The sequence below is a fragment of the Ornithorhynchus anatinus genome, chromosome 18 (assembly GCF_004115215.2).
Source record: "Ornithorhynchus anatinus isolate Pmale09 chromosome 18, mOrnAna1.pri.v4, whole genome shotgun sequence".
In the NCBI taxonomy this organism is placed as follows: Eukaryota; Metazoa; Chordata; class Mammalia; order Monotremata; family Ornithorhynchidae; genus Ornithorhynchus; species Ornithorhynchus anatinus.
In genome coordinates this window covers 36,905,835-36,922,716 of record NC_041745.1, presented here as the reverse complement: position 1 = coordinate 36,922,716, position 16,882 = coordinate 36,905,835, and the positions used below count along the sequence as shown (strand labels likewise).

The following is a 16,882-nucleotide window of genomic DNA, read 5'->3' as shown; positions in this document are numbered from 1 at the left end:
GTGATTTTGGGTAGAAATGTCTAAGTTTTCCCAATAACTACCTTTGTCTAAAAAAAAAAAAGTTAAATGAAAACAAACAGGGTCAGTCGAACGGCGAGGATTTTCTCCAAGGAATAACCGAATACTGCCTGCTGGTCTGGAAGGGGCAAAATGTCAACCTCTTTACAATAGTGAAGCTTGTAAAACTAGCTGAAACTTTCCATGCTTGGTTTCAGCCCCAAATCAAATTCCACTTTGGGAGAGATCGGGCTCTGTGAGTGTTGCCATTTTAAAGTTATTAAACATGATTTATCCCAGTACTTTTCCTTTTAAAATTATAACTTTTTTCCCGGCAGGACTAACTCCTAGCACAACTTCGAGACTGCACTTCGGGTTCTTTTTACTCCTTGGAGAGGTCCAACCGTTTTGCACTTGTAAAAACAAAGTCAAGAGTTCAAAACATCTGAATGGCGAACTTTAAATGCAACCAAGTGCTTTATCTCCATTTGGCTGGCAATATCGGGCTTGTGTTGGTTGTTGCTTTTCCGTCCTGGACGGAGCACTAAGCGGCGTGGCTTGGTGCAGAGAGGACGGGCTGGGGAGTCACAGGTCGTGGATCCTAGCTCCGGCTCTGCCACGGTGCTTGGCACATCGTAAGCGCCTAACAAATACCAACATTATTATTATGATTACTTGTCAGCTGTGTGACTTTGGGCAAGTTACTTAACTTCTCTGGGACTCAGCGACCTCATCTGTAAAATGGGGATGAAGACTGCGCCCCACGTGGGATAACCTGATGACTCTGTACCTACCCCAGTGCTTGGCACATAGTACACACATACCAAATACCATTACTATTACTTAGGGACCTCCACCGACAAAGAAAACGTTCTGAGCAATGCTGTGCGCCCTGGACTGTAAGCCCGTTGTGGGCGAAGCCGGTCTCTCTATATTGCCTTAGTGTACTTTCCAAGCGCTTAGTACAGTGTTCTGCGCACAGTAAGTGCTCCATAAGTACGACTGAATGAATGAATGCAGGATTTGGGGGACTGTTAGTCTGCTTTCTTTGCATCACTTAACTTCTCTGGGCCTCAGTTACCTCATCTGTAAAATGGGGATTAACTGTGAGCCTCACGTGGGACCACCTGATTACCCTGTATCTCCCCCAGCGCTTAGAACAGTGCTCTGCACCTAGTAAGCACTTAACAAATACCAACATTATAATTATTCGTGCAACAGGATGCTGGGAGGGGGTGGGAAGGCCGCTTTCTCCACAGCTCTGCACATAGTAAGCGCTCAATAAATACTACTGAATGAACGAATGAAGGGTGGGGGTTTGACCCACGACCTCGCAGGAGAAGATGTGGACAATAACGACGCCTAATTTGGGGGAAGGGCCGCTTGCCAGCTGTGTGACTTTGGGCAAATCACCTCACTCTTCTGGGCCTCAGTTACCTCATCTGTAAAATGGGGATGGAGACTGGGAGCCCCACGTGGGACCACCTGATCACCTTGGATCCTCTCCAGCGTTTAGAACAGTGCTCTGCACACAATAAGCACTTAATACTATTATTATTATTAAAATAGGGATGAAGACCATGAGCCCCACGGGGGATGACCTGATGATTCTGTATCGACCCCAGCGCTTAGAACAGTGCTTGACACCTAGTAAGCGCTGAATACCAACATTATTATTACTATTATTAAAATGGGGATGAAGACCATGAGCCCCACGTGGGACGACCTGATCACCCTGTATCGACTCCAGCGCTTAGAACAGTGCTTGACACCTAGTAACCACTTAATACCAACATTATTATTATTATTATTAAAATGGGGATGAAGACCGTGAGCCCCACGTGGGACGGCCTGATCACCCTGTATCGACCGTCTCCCCCGATTAGACCGTAAGCCCGTCAAACGGCAGGGACTGTCTCTATCTGTTGCCGACTTGTTCATCCCAAGCGCTTAGTACAGTGCTCTGCACATAGTAAGCGCTCAATAAATACTATTGAATGAATGAATGACCCCAGCGCTTAGAACAGTGCTCGGCACCTAGTAAGCGCTGAACAAATACCAATATTTCTTATAATTATTAAAATGGGGATGAAGACTGTGAGCCCCTCGCGGGGCCACCTGATGACCTCGGATCTACCCGGCGCTTAGCACAGTGCTTGGCACATAGTAGGCGCTTAAACACCAACATTATTAGTAGTAGTGAGCGTCGGTTCGATCATCATCGATTAGACTGGGAGCCCGTCAAACGGCAGGGACCGTCTCTGTTACCGATTTGTCCATTCCAAGCACTTAGTCCAGTGCTCTGCGCATAGTAAGCGCTCAATAAATACTACTGAATTAATTCCAAGCGCTCAGTCCAGTGCTCCGCGTATATTAAGCGCTCAATCAATATTAGTGAATTAATTCCAAGCGCTCAGTCCAGTGCTCTGGGCATAGGAAGCGCTCAATCAATACTACTGAATTAATTCCAAGCGCTTAGTCCAGTGCTCTGGGCATAGGAAGCGCTCAATCAATACTACTGAATTAATTCCAAGCGCTCAGTCCAGTGCTCTGCGCATAGGAAGCGCTCAATCAATACTATTGAGTTCATTCTAAGCGCTCAGTCCAGTGCTCTGCGCATAGTAAGCGTTCAATCAATACTACTGAGCTAACTCCAAGCGCTCAGTCCAGTGCTCTGCGCATAGGAAGCGCTCAATCAATACTATTGAGTTCATTCTAAGCGCTCAGTCCAGTGCTCTGCGCATAGTAAGCGCTCAATCAATACTACTTAATTAATTCCAAGCGCTTAGTCCAGTGCTCTGGGCATAGTAAGCGCTCAATCAATACTACTGAGTTAACTCCAAGCGCTCAGTCCAGTGCTCTGCGCATAGCAAGCGCTCAATAAATACCATTGAGTTCATTCTAAGCGCTCAGTCCAGTGCTCTGCGCATAGGAAGCGCTCAACCAATACTACTGAGTTAACTCCAAGCGCTCAGTCCAGTGCTCTGGGCATAGTAAGCGCTCAATCAATACTACTGAATTAATTCCAAGCACTCAGTCCAGTGCTCTGCGCATCTAAGCCCTCAATCAATACTAGTGAATTAATTCCAAGCGCTCAGTCCAGTGCTCTGCGCATAGTCAGTGCTCAATCAATACTATTGAGTTCATTCTAAGCGCTCAGTCCAGTGCTCTGCGCATAGCAAGCGCTCAATAAATACCATTGAGTTCATTCTAAGCGCTCAGTCCAGTGCTCTGCGCATAGCAAGCGCTCAATAAATACCACTGAGTTCATTCCAAGCGCTCAGTCCAGTGCTCTGCGCATAGGAAGCGCTCAACCAATACTACTGAGTTAACTCCAAGCGCTCAGTCCAGTGTTCTGCGCATAGCAAGCGCTCAATCAATACTAGTGAATTAATTCCAAGCGCTCAGTCCAGCGCTCTGCACCTAGTAAGCGCTCCCTAAGCACGACTGAACGAATGATGGCGGTGCGTGCCGTCCCCTCCGGGGCGGGATTCGGTCATTCATTCCGGCGCGTTTCTCGGGCCCTGGGGTGCGGAGCACTGCTGTAAGCGCTGGGAAGGGGCGGTGGGGCAGCCCGCGCCTGGCTCACGGCGGGGGCCGGGGAGGGTGCGGAGCGCTACTCACAGGGTGACGGTCCTGTTGGGCAGCGTGTCCGGGGGCAGGACGCGGGCGAGGTCCAGGCTGCTGCACACCACCTTGCCGTCGGGGTTGGGGGGCCGCCCGGGGGTCCGGGGCCGCCCGTCCTGCTTGCAGCCCGGGGGCAGGCCGGGGCCGGCGGAGCACAGCGCACAGCACAGCAACAGCAGCAGCAGCAGCGGCAGCGGAGGAGGAGGAGGAGGAGGAGGAGGAGGCGGGGAGGGGGCGGCCCGGGGCTCCATGGCGGGGGCGGAGAGCGGGGGGTTGGGGGGGGGGGGAGGGCGGTCAGCGCTGCGGGCCCGGAGGCCTCATGGCGGGGCCGGGGGCCGCACGGGGCGGCCTGGCGGCGGCCGGCGACACCCCACACATGCCGCCTTTTTGTCCGCCGAGGCCCGGGGCTCCCGGGAGGGACGGGAAGAGGGACGGGAAGAGGGCGGACACCACCCCCGCCGCCGCCGCCTCGGCCGCTCTGTCTCCTCCTCCTTCTCCTCAGGCCGCCGCCGTCCCCCTCCCTCTCCCTCTCCCTCTCCCCCCCTCCCCGTTCCGCGGGGCCGCCGACCGTTGGGGCCTCCGGAGCTCGCGCCCCCCTCCCAACCGCCAATCAGAAGCCCCTCCGGACGCGCGCGCCCGCCCCCGCAGCCAATCAGGAGCCCCTCCGGACGCGCGCGCCCGCCCCCTCCCCGAGGACCCCCCCTTCCCCTCCCCCCCCCCCCCCGCTTATAAAGCGCCCCTCATCCGGGTCCTTCCCCGGTCTCACACACAAAGGCCGGGCCAGAGGACATCTCTCACACACTTCATTCATTCATTCATTCATTCATTCATTCATTCATTCATTCATTCATTCATTCATTCATCTCTATGGAGCGGTTACTCTGTTCAGATCATTCATTCAGTAGTCTCTATGGAGCGCTTACTACGTTCAGATCATTCATTCAGTAGTCTCTATGAAACGCTTACTACGTTCAGATCATTCATTCATTCAGTAGTCTCTATGGAGCCCTTACTATGTTCAGTTCATTCATTCAGGAGTCTATGGAACACTTACTAGGTTCAGACCATTCATTCATTCAGTAGTATTTATGGAGCACTTACTATGTTCAGTTCATTCATTCAGGAGTCTATGGAACACTTACTATGTTCGGACCATTCATTCATTCAGTAGTATTTATGGAGCACTTACTATGTTCAGATCAGTCATTCATTCAGTAGTCTTTATGGAGCGCTTACTATGTTCAGATCATTCATTTAATAGTCTTTATGGAGCACTTACTATGTTCAGATCATTCATTCATTCAATAATCTTTTTGGAGCACTTACTATGTTCAGATCATTCATTCATTCAATAGTCTTTTTGGAACGCTTACTATGTTCAGACCATTCATTCATTCAGTAGTATTTATGGAGCGCTTACTATGTTCAGACCATTCATTCAGTAGTCTTTATGGAGCGCTTACTATGTTCAGACCATTCCTTCATTCTTTCAATAGTCTTTATGGAGCACTTACTATGTTCAGACCATTTCTTCATTCATTCAATAGTCTTTATGGAGCACTTACTATGTTCAAATCATTCATTCAGTAGTATTTATGGAGCGCTTACTATGTTCAGACCATTCATTCAATAGTCTTTATGGAGCGCTTACTATGTTCAGACCATTCATTCATTCATTCATTCAATAGTCTTTATGGAGCACTTACTATGTTCAAATCATTCATTCAGTAGTATTTATGGAGCGCTTACTATGTTCAGACCATTCATTCAATAGTCTTTATGGAGCGCTTACTATGTTCAGACCATTCATTCATTCATTCATTCAATAGTCTTTATGGAGCACTTACTATGTTCAGATCATTCATTCAGTAGTATTTATGGAGCGCTTACTATGTTCAGACCATTCATTCAGTAGTCTTTATGGAGCGCTTACTATGTTCAGACCATTCATTCATTCATTCGATAGTCTTTATGGAGCACTTACTATGTTCAGAGCACTGTACTAAGCACTTGTAATGAACAGTTCGGCTCTGGGAGGGCCCAAAGGGCTGCCCTCCTCCTTCCTCCTCCCTCACCACGCCGACCCTCAGGCGGGGGCCTCCCTCAGCCCACCAGGCCCACAGGTCTCTCTCTCCCTCCACCTTAATCCGTGGAGTCCCAGCCCCGCCAACGAGCCCCCTCATCTCCAGCCCCACCATTTTTGTCCATCCAATTTTTGTGGAGGGGCTGCTGGCGGGAGCAGAAACCCTTCTCATGTGTTTAGCGGTGCTGGAGATAATAATAATGTTGGTATTTGTTAAGCGCTTACTATGCGCAGAGCACTAAGTGCTGGGGTCGATACAGGGTCATCAGGTTGTCCCACGTGAGGCTTAGAGTCTTCATCCCCATTTTACAGAGGAGGGAACTGAGGCACAGAGAAGTGAAGTGACTTGCCCACAGTCACCCAGCTGACAAGTGGCAGAGCTGGGATTCGCACCCGTGACCTCTGACTCCCAAACCCGGGCTCTTTCCACAGAGCCACTGCTTCCCAAGATGAAGATGGAGATGAAGGAAAGGGATTCCCTCCGTGCCCTCCATTCACGAAGCTTTGAATAAAGAGAGGGTTGGGCAGGGATGGTCTCTATAGGTCCCCAAATTGTCCATTCCAAGCGCTTAGCCCAGTGCTCTGCACATAGTAAGCGCTCAATAAAGAAGGTTGGATGAATGAATGAGTAGCTAGTGGAAAAAGAAAACTACAACGCTTCGGGATGAACGTTGGAAGGAGGGGGCCGCCATTCCTCTGGGCAGCGCCCCTGTTTTGAGGGGGTGGGAGGGAGTGAAAGGGCTGAGCGACGTCAAACATGGCTGCAAGTTAGAGCAAATGTAAAACTACCAAAAAGTTCAAGTAAAACTACCAAAAGGTCAAGCTTTCAGTCATTCGATAGTATTTATTGAGCGCTTACTAGGTGCAGAGCACTGTAGTCCGAAGCACTGCCTGCGTTCGATCTTTTGGGCCACACTGACGCTCGGGAACATTGAGGGTCACGGAACTCTACTATTCATTTGTTCATTTAATGGTATTTATTGAGTGCTTACTCTGTGCAGAACACCCCACTGATAATAATGTTGGTATTTGTTAAGCGCTTACTATGTGCAGAGCACTGTTCTAAGCCCTGGGGTAGATTCAGGGTAATCAGGTTGTCCCACATGAGGCTCACAGTCTTAATCCCCGTTTTACAGATGAGGTAACTGAGGCACAGAGAAGTTAAGCGGCTTGCCCACAGTCACACAGCTGCCAAGTGGCAGAGCCAGGATTCGAACCCATGACCTCTCACTCCCAAGCCTGGGCTCTTTCCACTGAGTCACGCTGCTTCTCTAAGCGCTTGGGAGAGTACTATACAACCATAAAACACGTTCCTTCCCCTCAGGGAACTTACAGGCTGGAGGGTGGGGGAGGCAGACATCAATACAAATAAGTAAATGACAGATGTTGACATAGGTGAGGTGGGAAGGAAAGAGGGAATAAATCAGGGTGATGCAGAATAATTATTATAAGAATGATGACATTTGTTAAGTGCTTACTCTGTGCAAAGCACTATTCTAAGCTCTGGGGAGGATACAAGGTGATCAAGTTGTCCCACATGGGGCTCATAGTCTTCATCCCCATTTTACAGATGAGGGAACTGCAGCCCAGAGAAGTGAGGTGACTTGCCCAAAGTCACAAACTGACAAGCGGCGGAGCCGGAATTAGAACCCATGACCTCTGACTCCCAAGCCAAGGCTCTTTCCACGGAGCCCCGCTGCTTCCCAAGATGAAGATGGAGATGAAGGAAAGGGATTCCCTCCGTGTTGAGCTACGCTGAAGAAGGGAGTGGGAGAGGAGGACGGGGGGGAAGGGTGGAGGGCTTAGTCTGGGAAGGCCTCTTGGAGGAGATGTGCTTTCAATAAGGCTTTCAATAAGGTGAATCGAGCTAAGGCATATTCAGTAAGTGCCTTCAATATGGCGGGGGGGATGTAATTGTCTGTTCAGATTTGAGGAGGGAAGGCTAGGGGTGCAGGGAGATAAGCGCGACCAAGGCACAGTGACAAAGGTTGGCACTGGAGGAGCCAAGCATGCAGGCTGGGTTGTACAAAAGGAGAGTAGCTCACTGAGATAAGCACGGGCAAGGTGGTGAAGGGCTGTAAAGCCAGTGGTGAAGAGTTTTTGTTTGACGCGGAGTTGGATGGGCAACCTCTAGATTGTTTGGAGGAATGGGGTGACGTCCTGAACCTTTTTGTTTTTGTTTACTGGTTTTTTTGTTGTTGCTTTTTGGATTTTGTTTGCTACGTTTTTTGGTTTGGGTTTTTGTTTACTATTTGCCAAGCACTTGAGGTAGATACAATACAGTCGTATCAGACACAGCCCCTGTTCTTCCTAGGATTTATGGTCCCTGGAGAAGGGAGAACAGGTATCTAATTTCACTTTTACAGATGAACCTGAGGTACGGGGAAGTGAAGTGGCCTGTCCAAGGTCACACAGTAGGCAAACTGGAATCCAAGTCCTATAACTCCCAGACCTGCACTAGTCGTGCACTGGAAGTACTGATGTTTTCAAACACAGATGGCTCTACAGTGCATGTTTTACAAGTCTTTTCTCTAACACTACCCCCCGATGATTGCGCAGGCAGATCCCACTCTCCTCACCTTCACAGCCTAATTAATAATAATGATGGCATTTTTAAAACCCCATCTCCTCCAAGATGCCTTCCCCGATTAAACTCTTTCATTCATTCATCATTCAATCGTATTTATTGAGCGCCTCTTTTCCCTCACTCCCTCTCTTTTCTGTGTCGCTGATATGCGTCTGGATCCGTACCTGGATATTCACCCCACCCTTGGCCCCAAAGCACTTCTGTACACCTCTGTAATTAATTTTAATGTTTGCCTCCCCTTCTGGACTGTAGGCAATGTGTTTAACAACTCTGTTGCACTGTACTCTCCCAAGTGCTCTGTGCACAGTAAGTGGTCAAATACACTGATTAATTTAGGCATATTAATTGCCTAATATATTTTGCAAAGGGGCACTATCGGTGATGATGACGGGGATTGAGAGAAACGAACAACGGGAGAAAGATGAGTGTCTTTGTAAATAAACTTGATGATCTCTTGAGATTTTTTTCAGAGCCAGTAATTTTTTTTAAAGGTGCAACCATCAAATGTGGTGGTGGTAATACTACAAGGTTCAGATCAAAGAGTGCAGCTGCGTCTGCTATCATTACAGATAAGGCGGGATTCCTGCAGAGACAGGCTTACTACTTTAGACAGACGTACCACTTTAGAAGGTTCCTTCTAATATTGAGGATGAGACCCATGAAGCATAGACTGCATTTTTAATAAATACAGGGTTAAGAAAACAAGGACAAGCTCACTGCTTTTCAGTGGGTAGGGAGTTTTAAAATAGCAGAAAGCCTACAGTTGAAGAAGCTGGAGAAAAATATTGAAGGTGCGGGATTCTTCGGTTAGAGGCCCGGGGTTTCGGATCTGAAATCCTATTGTCTTGGGGGAGGAGAAAATTCAATTCAATGCAGTTGTATTTATTGAACGCTTCCCGTGTGCAGAGCAGTGTAGTAAGGGTTTGGGAGAGTACAATTCAGCAGTAAACAGACACATTTCCTGCCCACCGTGAACTTCCAGTCTAAAGGGAGGCAAGAGTTCCCCTCTCGCTGCCCACCCTCCCCCCCCAAAATCTTATCTTTTTAGTGATTCATGAACTGATTGAGCCTACGGTGTATTTTTCCCTATGAGCCTCGGGCTTCGAAAGAATTAATTCACTTCAGTTTCACGGAGACGTAAACTAAAGTCAGAGAAGCCCCTTAAGTTTCTCTGTGGAAGGGAGACCTAGAACTACCACAGAAGACACATCTGGTTTCTTGAACTGTTTCATCAGCAGCAACCCTATACCACGTTTGAAATCGAATGGCTAGAAAGGATCACCGACAATGAGGCCCTGGAATGCAGTCAACCCATTAGCAGCAGAGCGATGTTCTTCACATCACGGCGTCGCCGGTCGGGATGTGGCATGAGAGTGGATGCTAAGACGATACCCACACAGCTGCTTTTTGACAAGCTGAAATGAGATATAAGGAAGTGGGGGGGGTGGGCGTGTTGAGCACCACTCAGACAATTACGCCTGGGACGCAGCAATCGGGAAAGAGTTGTTCTCAATCAGAGACTTTGGGAAAATTGTTCTACCAGGGCCGATACACAAACAGCAACAAACAGCGCAAATAGCCGACACATCGGGGTGGCAGTGGGATTATCTCTCCATGTAAACAATGTGTACAGATGAGAAAGACGGTGACACGGTATTAGAGAAGTAACTTCACCTTCGAATAGATGGGAACTCTCCACTCTGGGGCATTAGCCTTCATGCAGAAGGAATAAAAAATCACAATGAAGACTCATTTTGAATATCCTGAACAGAATGATCTTTCCACCTATTTAGCCATCTCCTATCTTCGGATTTTCCTCTCTCATTGAATAGCTGTACCATATTTCTCTCCACACGATTAACTTGTGATTTTTCAAGCTAAATTTCACTTTTGCCTTGTTTCCTCTGGAAAGGGGACCTATGAAATCAATCTGTTCTACTTTAATAATTCTAAATTCCATATGCTGATGTCAACCAAATTTGGAAAAGGAGCAGTGAACCCAAAGTTACCCTGAGTTCCCATAGTTCTTGTTTGTTTTGTTTTTTGGGTGTGCTTTTAATTCATTCATTCCCTGTAATTTTTCTTCTGGTTTCAGACCAGAGAGTCGAAGATTCATAGAGATCGAAGGGATATCAAGAGATCATTTAGTCCAGCCCCCTGCCTGCAAGCAGAGAAATGACTAGGCCATTTCGATTATCTTCTTGAAGATCTCCTTGAAGATCTCCTTATGGAGTTGTTCGGCCACAGCACTCCTCGCTCTTGACCTGTATGTATTGTAGTTGACCAACTTTTATTCACTTCCTTCTCTCTGTCCTCTCTCGTTCCTTTTGTTTTATTTCTTTGATCTGAACTGTGCTCTTTGGGCAGAGCTTCTGGGGTGTAGAGAAAGGGAGCATCAGGATGATTCTAAGGGAATAATTGCAAACATAAAAAGCGCATATTCTGAAATGTACCACATGGTTCTTCCATCTCTTCTTTGGATGATGCATATCCCGTGGCTCAGTGGAAAGAGCCCGGGCTTAGGAGTCAGAGGTCACAGGTTCAAATCCCGACTCTGCCACTTGCCAGCTGTGTGACTGTGGGCAAGTCACTTAACTTCTCTGTGCCTCAGTTACCTCATCTGTAAAATGAGGATTAACTGTGAGCCTCACATGGGACAACCTGATCACCCTGTATCTACCCCAGCGCTTAGAAAAGTGCTCTGCATATAGTAAGTGCGTAACAAATACCAACATTATTATTATTATTATTATTATTATCCTCATCTTTGGGTATGATTAGTCTAATTTAGCAAAAATTTCAAAAGCAGGAGTCACTGTTTCAAAATGGACTATCCGCTCCTGAGATCTGGCACATGGCTCAGTGAAAAATGTCGAAAGTCAAAATAAGCTGTCTTCTGCTGTTTTCTCCAGTTGGGATTGAGACTTGTGGTCCCCGAACACCAGGACTGTAGCTGCTGGAGACTTCTCTCCCATAGCAGCATCTCTCTCAAGCCTCACTACCTCCTTTCTTCCTCCGGCATCCTCTGGTGCCCCCAAAAGACTTCTCGATTTATTTCCTAGATGCTCTCCTTGCTTCAAACCAAAGGCCTCACTCGTCTCACTGCTCCTATTTCTCCCTTACGCCTGGCAGCACCATAGCCTACTGGAAAGAGGACAAGAAGCAGCATGGCTCAGTGGAAAGAGCCTGGGCTTCGGAGTCAGAGGTCATGAGTTCAACTCCCGGCTCTGCGACTTGTCAGCTGTTTAACTGTGGGCAAGTCACTTCACTTCTCTGTGCCTCAGTTACCTCATCTGTAAAATGGGGATTAACTGTGAACCTCACGTGGGACAACCTGATTACCCTGTATCTATCCCAGTGCTTAGAGCAGTGCTCTGCACATAGTAAGTGCTTAACAAATACCAACATTGTTATTATTATTATTATGGTAAAGTTGAAGAATGGGTGGGAGGAAGGGTTTTTATCCTTCAAATCTTCTAGGGAATTATAGTCTGAACATGCTTAAAACAGCCAAATGTGAGTTTTCAGACAATGTCAGAAGCATTTACATTAAATTATGGAACATTTGACCTGCTCCAAATGAGAGCATAGAAACCTTGATTACCCAGGCTTTCCTGCTCAGTCAGGGAAGATGGCCAACATACCCCCCTCCTTCAAATCACATCTTCTCCAAGAGACCATCCCCGACTAAGTCTTTATTCCTCCTACTTCCTCTCCTTTCTGTGTTGCGTTCGCACTTAGATCTGTACCCATTAAGCACTTAATATTAATCCCACCTTCAACCTCTGTGCACTTAATGTACATATCCTTCTACCCTGCCATTTTCCTTATCTGTAATTTATTTTGTTGTCTGATGATGTCTTGTGGACAGGGATTGTGTCTACAAACTCTGTGAATGAACTCTGTTCATTGAATGATTGATGTTCTTATTAAAGCACTGTAAATGTAAGGTTCTTTCACAATTTCAGTCAACGGTATTTGTTGAGTACTTAGCTTTTTTTGGCCTTTTTTTATTTGTTAAGGATTTACCGTGTGCCAGGCACTGTAGTAAGCACTGGGGTTTATACAAGATAATTGGGTTGGGCAGAGTCCCTGTCCCACATAGAGCTCACAGTCTTAATCCCCATTTTACAGATGAAGTAACTGAGGCTCAGAGAAGTTAAATGACTTGCCCAAGTGGCAGAACTGGGATTAGAACCCAGGTCCTCCAACCACCAACCTGGTGCTTTTAACAGGAGGCCACGCTGCTTCTCCAATTGCATGCTTCTCTTATTGTGTGACGAGCACTCCATTAAGCACTTGGAAGAATAAAGTGGAGTTAGTATTTGACTTTCAAATCATCTTGAAAGATCAGAAACAAATTTCACCTCAAATAGACTCAGGGAGTTCAGAATAGAGAGGGTATATAGACTGAAAAACGGACAAAACTTTATAGAAAATGAATTATTCACAAAAGAAAAAACCCTCAACACACAATTTACTTATGCATGCAGATGTGCCCACTCAGAGGGGCACATACAAAAGCACACACAGACACACACAAAAACTCAAGCGTGAGCAAAAACAAAGCCACAGAAGCAATAGGAAGAGTAGATATACCATAATCGGATCAGACAGAGTGCCTGTCTCGCATAGGGTTCACAGTCTTAATCCCCATTTTCTGGATGAGGTAACTGAGGCATAGAGGAAGGGAAGTGACTTGCCCAAGGTCACACAACAGACACAGGGCAGAGTCGGAATTGGAACCCAGGTCCTCTGACTCTGAAGCCCATAGTCTTTCCACTAGGCCATGCTGCTTCTCAAATTTCTGCTCCAGTCATGAGTGTTAGGGTGGAAACGTGAGCTCCATGGTTCTCTACTAATTTGGGAGGAAGAAGACAAATGGATTTCCCATCATCATCATCATAATAATGGTGGTATTTGTTAAATCCTTACTTTGTGCAAAGCACTGTTCTAAGCGCTGAGGGCGATACAAGGTGATCAGGTTGTCCCACGTGGGGCTCGTTGTCTTTGTCCCCATTTTACAGATGAGGTAACTAAGGCGCAGAGAAGTGAAGTGACTTGCCCAAAGTCACACAACTGACATACGGCAGAGCCGGGATTAGAACCCATGACCTCTGACTCCCGAGCCCGGGCTCTTGCCACAGAGCCACGCTGCTTTGCTGCATCATTCATTCATTCATTCAATTGTATTTATTGAGGATTTACTATGTGCAGATCACTGTACTAAGTGCTTGGGAGAGTACAGTTTTACAATAAACAGACACATTTATCTGTCTATCACTGTCCACCTACTCCTAATCTGTGTCTTCCTTCACCTTCAGCGCTTGTCCCATTCCCAGGCTTCATCTCCTGGCTCTCATACTCCTGTCCCAGTTGCTCTCAAATGCTTTTTCTGGCCCCCGCCCTGGGGTAAAGATGGTGTGAACCCTGACAAGCCTGGGAAATGCCCAGGTCTTCTAACCCAAGGTTCTAGTCAAAGGCTAGAGAAGCCCTCTCCTTCTGCCCTGCAGTCACTTGAACTTTCTTAAGGGTGACCAGAGTTGGAGGGAGGAGGTTTCTAGGCCCACTGACTCCATGAAACATTTAGACCGAGCATTTGCAAAAGCAGCAAGCACGTCATTCTCTGCAAGGTCGCCCATAAAAAAGGTAAAAATGCTAGCAATGTCCTTTCCAAGTAATTCATGAGACCCAAAATCCTAGTAACTCTGCATGTGAAATCCAGTGATTTGGGAATCACTTCCAAAACACAGCTGCTCAGTTATCATCCCAATTTATGGTTTAGAATATGCATGGTGAGAGTATACATTCCCTCACTGTGCATACTCGGAAGTAGTGTGGCCCAGTGGAAGAAGCAAGGGCCTGGGAGACAGAAGCAACCGCCACTTGTCTGCTGTGTGACCTTGGACAAGTCATTTCCCTTCCTCTGTGCCTCAGTTACCTCATCTGTAAAATGGGGATTAGCGTAATCTCTGGGGAAGAAGGACAAATTCTATTCGAGGATCCACCAGCATAAGGCGTAAGCCTTTCCTCACCACCACCACTGCCATCAGCATCATTAACTTCGAATAACATTTGTTGAGGTGTCCATCAGTGGTATTTATTAAGTGCGTACCATGCACAGAGTATTGTCATTATTTCTATATTTATTCTCTCCTAAATTTAAGATGAACACTCACTTGGAAAGGTCATGCATATGAAATCCCACAGGTTACCATTTATCAAAACCCTTCAAACGGTTTTCGGTATGTTACCGTGTTCCCAGGCGATGCTAATTTGAATCAATTCTGTAAGATTGCGTAGGACACTAACAGATGATTTACTGAAATTCAGATAAAAATTCCATCTTCCTGTAGGCCATAAATTTAGAAATTCTATCAAAACAGCAATCAAGTCTGCCTTGCATGGTTTGCTTTTATGCTTATAATTCCGTTACTCTCAAAATAGTTACAAATTCTTTCAAAGTTAATTTTATTATTTTACTAGAAGTTAGTTTTAGTAGGTAGTATTCATCAGGACCATATTGTATAGTGCATAATATCACAATTGCTCCAGTTAAATGTGTTATTAAATATACGCAAGAACTGTAACTACACTTCCTATATCTGACAGAGTGAGGGATTCTCTTCTCTTGACGGGATCTGCCTGGTAACCCATATGACTCATTCGTACTTTTTTGGTATTAATGGATTTTCACATTTACAGGGGGATAGCTGGACTAATTGAGACAGTAGGTTTTCAGAAAAGAATTCTCCCTGGATAATAGCAGATTGAGCAGATGACAATCGTTCCATTAATATTCTTCAGTGGAGCTGCGTCAGTGTGTATAGGACCACAGAGTTTCTTCCCCGTAAGACAGTCACACACTGCTAAATGTCGAAAGCCAAAATAAGCTGTCTTCTGCTGTTTTCTCCAGTTGGGATTGAGACTTGTGGTCCCCGAACACCAGGACTGTAGCTGCTGGAGACTTCTCTCCCATAGCAGCATTTCTCTCAAGCCTCACTACATCCTTTCTTTCTCTGGCATCCTCTGGTGCCCCCAAAAGACTTCTCGATTTATTTCCTAGATGCTCTCCTTGCTTCAAACCGAAGACCTCACCCGTCTCACTGCTCCTATTTCTCCCTCACGCCTGGCAGCACCATAGCGTACTGGGAAGAGGACAAGAAGCAGCCTGGCTCAGTGGAAAGAGCCTGGGCTTCAGAATCAGAGGTCATGGGTTCGACTCTCGGCTCTGCGACTTGTCAGCTGTTTGACTGTGGGGAAGTCACTTCACTTCTCTGTGCCTCAGTTACCTCATCCGTAAAATGGGGATTAACTGTGAGCCTCACGTGGGACAACCTGATTACCCTGTATCTACCCCAGCACTTAGAGCAGTGCTCTGCACATAGTAAGCGCTTAACCAATACCAACATTATTATTATTATTATTATTAAGTCTGTGAATCGGAGCCTCTGGGTTCTAATCCCAGCTCTGTCATTTGCCTGACGGGTGACCAGGGACACGCTTTATGTCTCTGTGCCTGTCTCCTCATCTGTAAAATTAAACACTGATTCTCTGCTTAGAGTGTCAGCCCCATGCGGAGCAGGGATTGTGTCCCACCCAGTACTTAGGACAGTGCTGGGCACATAGTAAGTGGTCAACATATAAATACTATGATTCTGATTCTCAGCCATCCCCCGTCGTTCCCTGTGACATGTGCCTCAGAACCTCCATGACAGCAAGCCTTTTCTTTTCTCTCAATAAGATTTCCTTCTTGTCACCTCACTGACTTGTCAGCAAAGTGGCATACTTTCTTGTTTTCACATGCCCATTTAGTGATGCAGCTCCCAGGCTCGAATGGCTGTCATTCATGTCCATTTGATCTCCACAATGATCTGATAGAGATAAGTGGACTTGATGTTTTTATGCCTTCTGCTTTCTTCTGTGTAGTGTGACCTAGCTTTGAACAGGCTAACGGTGAAGATCTACTGCTTCCCTGGGAATGCGCTCCAAAACATTTTTGCATTTTGCCATTTTTATAAGCAATTTTGATCATTTTCATTTTTCCTTTGTGATTTTATTTAGCGTAGTTTAAGATAAGAGCATACTAATAATAACGACACTAATGATATTGGCTAAGCACAAACTATATGCCAGGCCTTGTGCACTGGGGTAGATACAATATAAATAGATTGAACACAGTCCCTGTTCCATATGGGGTTCCCATAATGGGGAGGAAGAAAAGGTATTTAATCCACATTTTCCAGATGAGTAAACTGAGGCATAGAGAAATTTAATGGCTTACCCATTAGGCAAGTGACATTTAGGAGTAATACTCGGGCCCTTTTGAATCTCAGTCCCAGGCAATTGATAATCCTCATAATGGTGATGATGATGATGGTATTTGTTAAGCGCTTACTATGTGCCAAGCACTGTTCTAACCACTGAGCACGGTTCTAAGTGCTAAGGCTAAGTGCACAATGGCTAAGACCATATACTAGTCTGGCCCAGTCATGGCATTTAGATTTTTAATTTCTTTCTCCTTTACTTTTCATGCAATTTAAGCATATAATAATAATAATAATTATGGCATTTGTTAAGAGCTTACT

The 16,882-nt window shown here is 46.3% G+C and overlaps 1 protein-coding gene across 1 annotated transcript in view; it reads right to left on the bottom strand.

The window, feature by feature from the left end:
• Nucleotides 1-3,821, bottom strand: part of ADGRA3 (adhesion G protein-coupled receptor A3) — a gene marked incomplete at its 5' end in the record, with an annotated part of 77,755 nt that extends 73,934 nt beyond the window's left edge. Inside the window, one exon of the mRNA XM_029083349.1 lies at nt 3,622-3,821. Coding sequence (XP_028939182.1) covers nt 3,622-3,821 — 200 coding nt within the window. The remainder of the gene's footprint in view (nt 1-3,621) is intronic.
• Between the last annotated feature and the right edge of the window lie 13,061 nt (nt 3,822-16,882).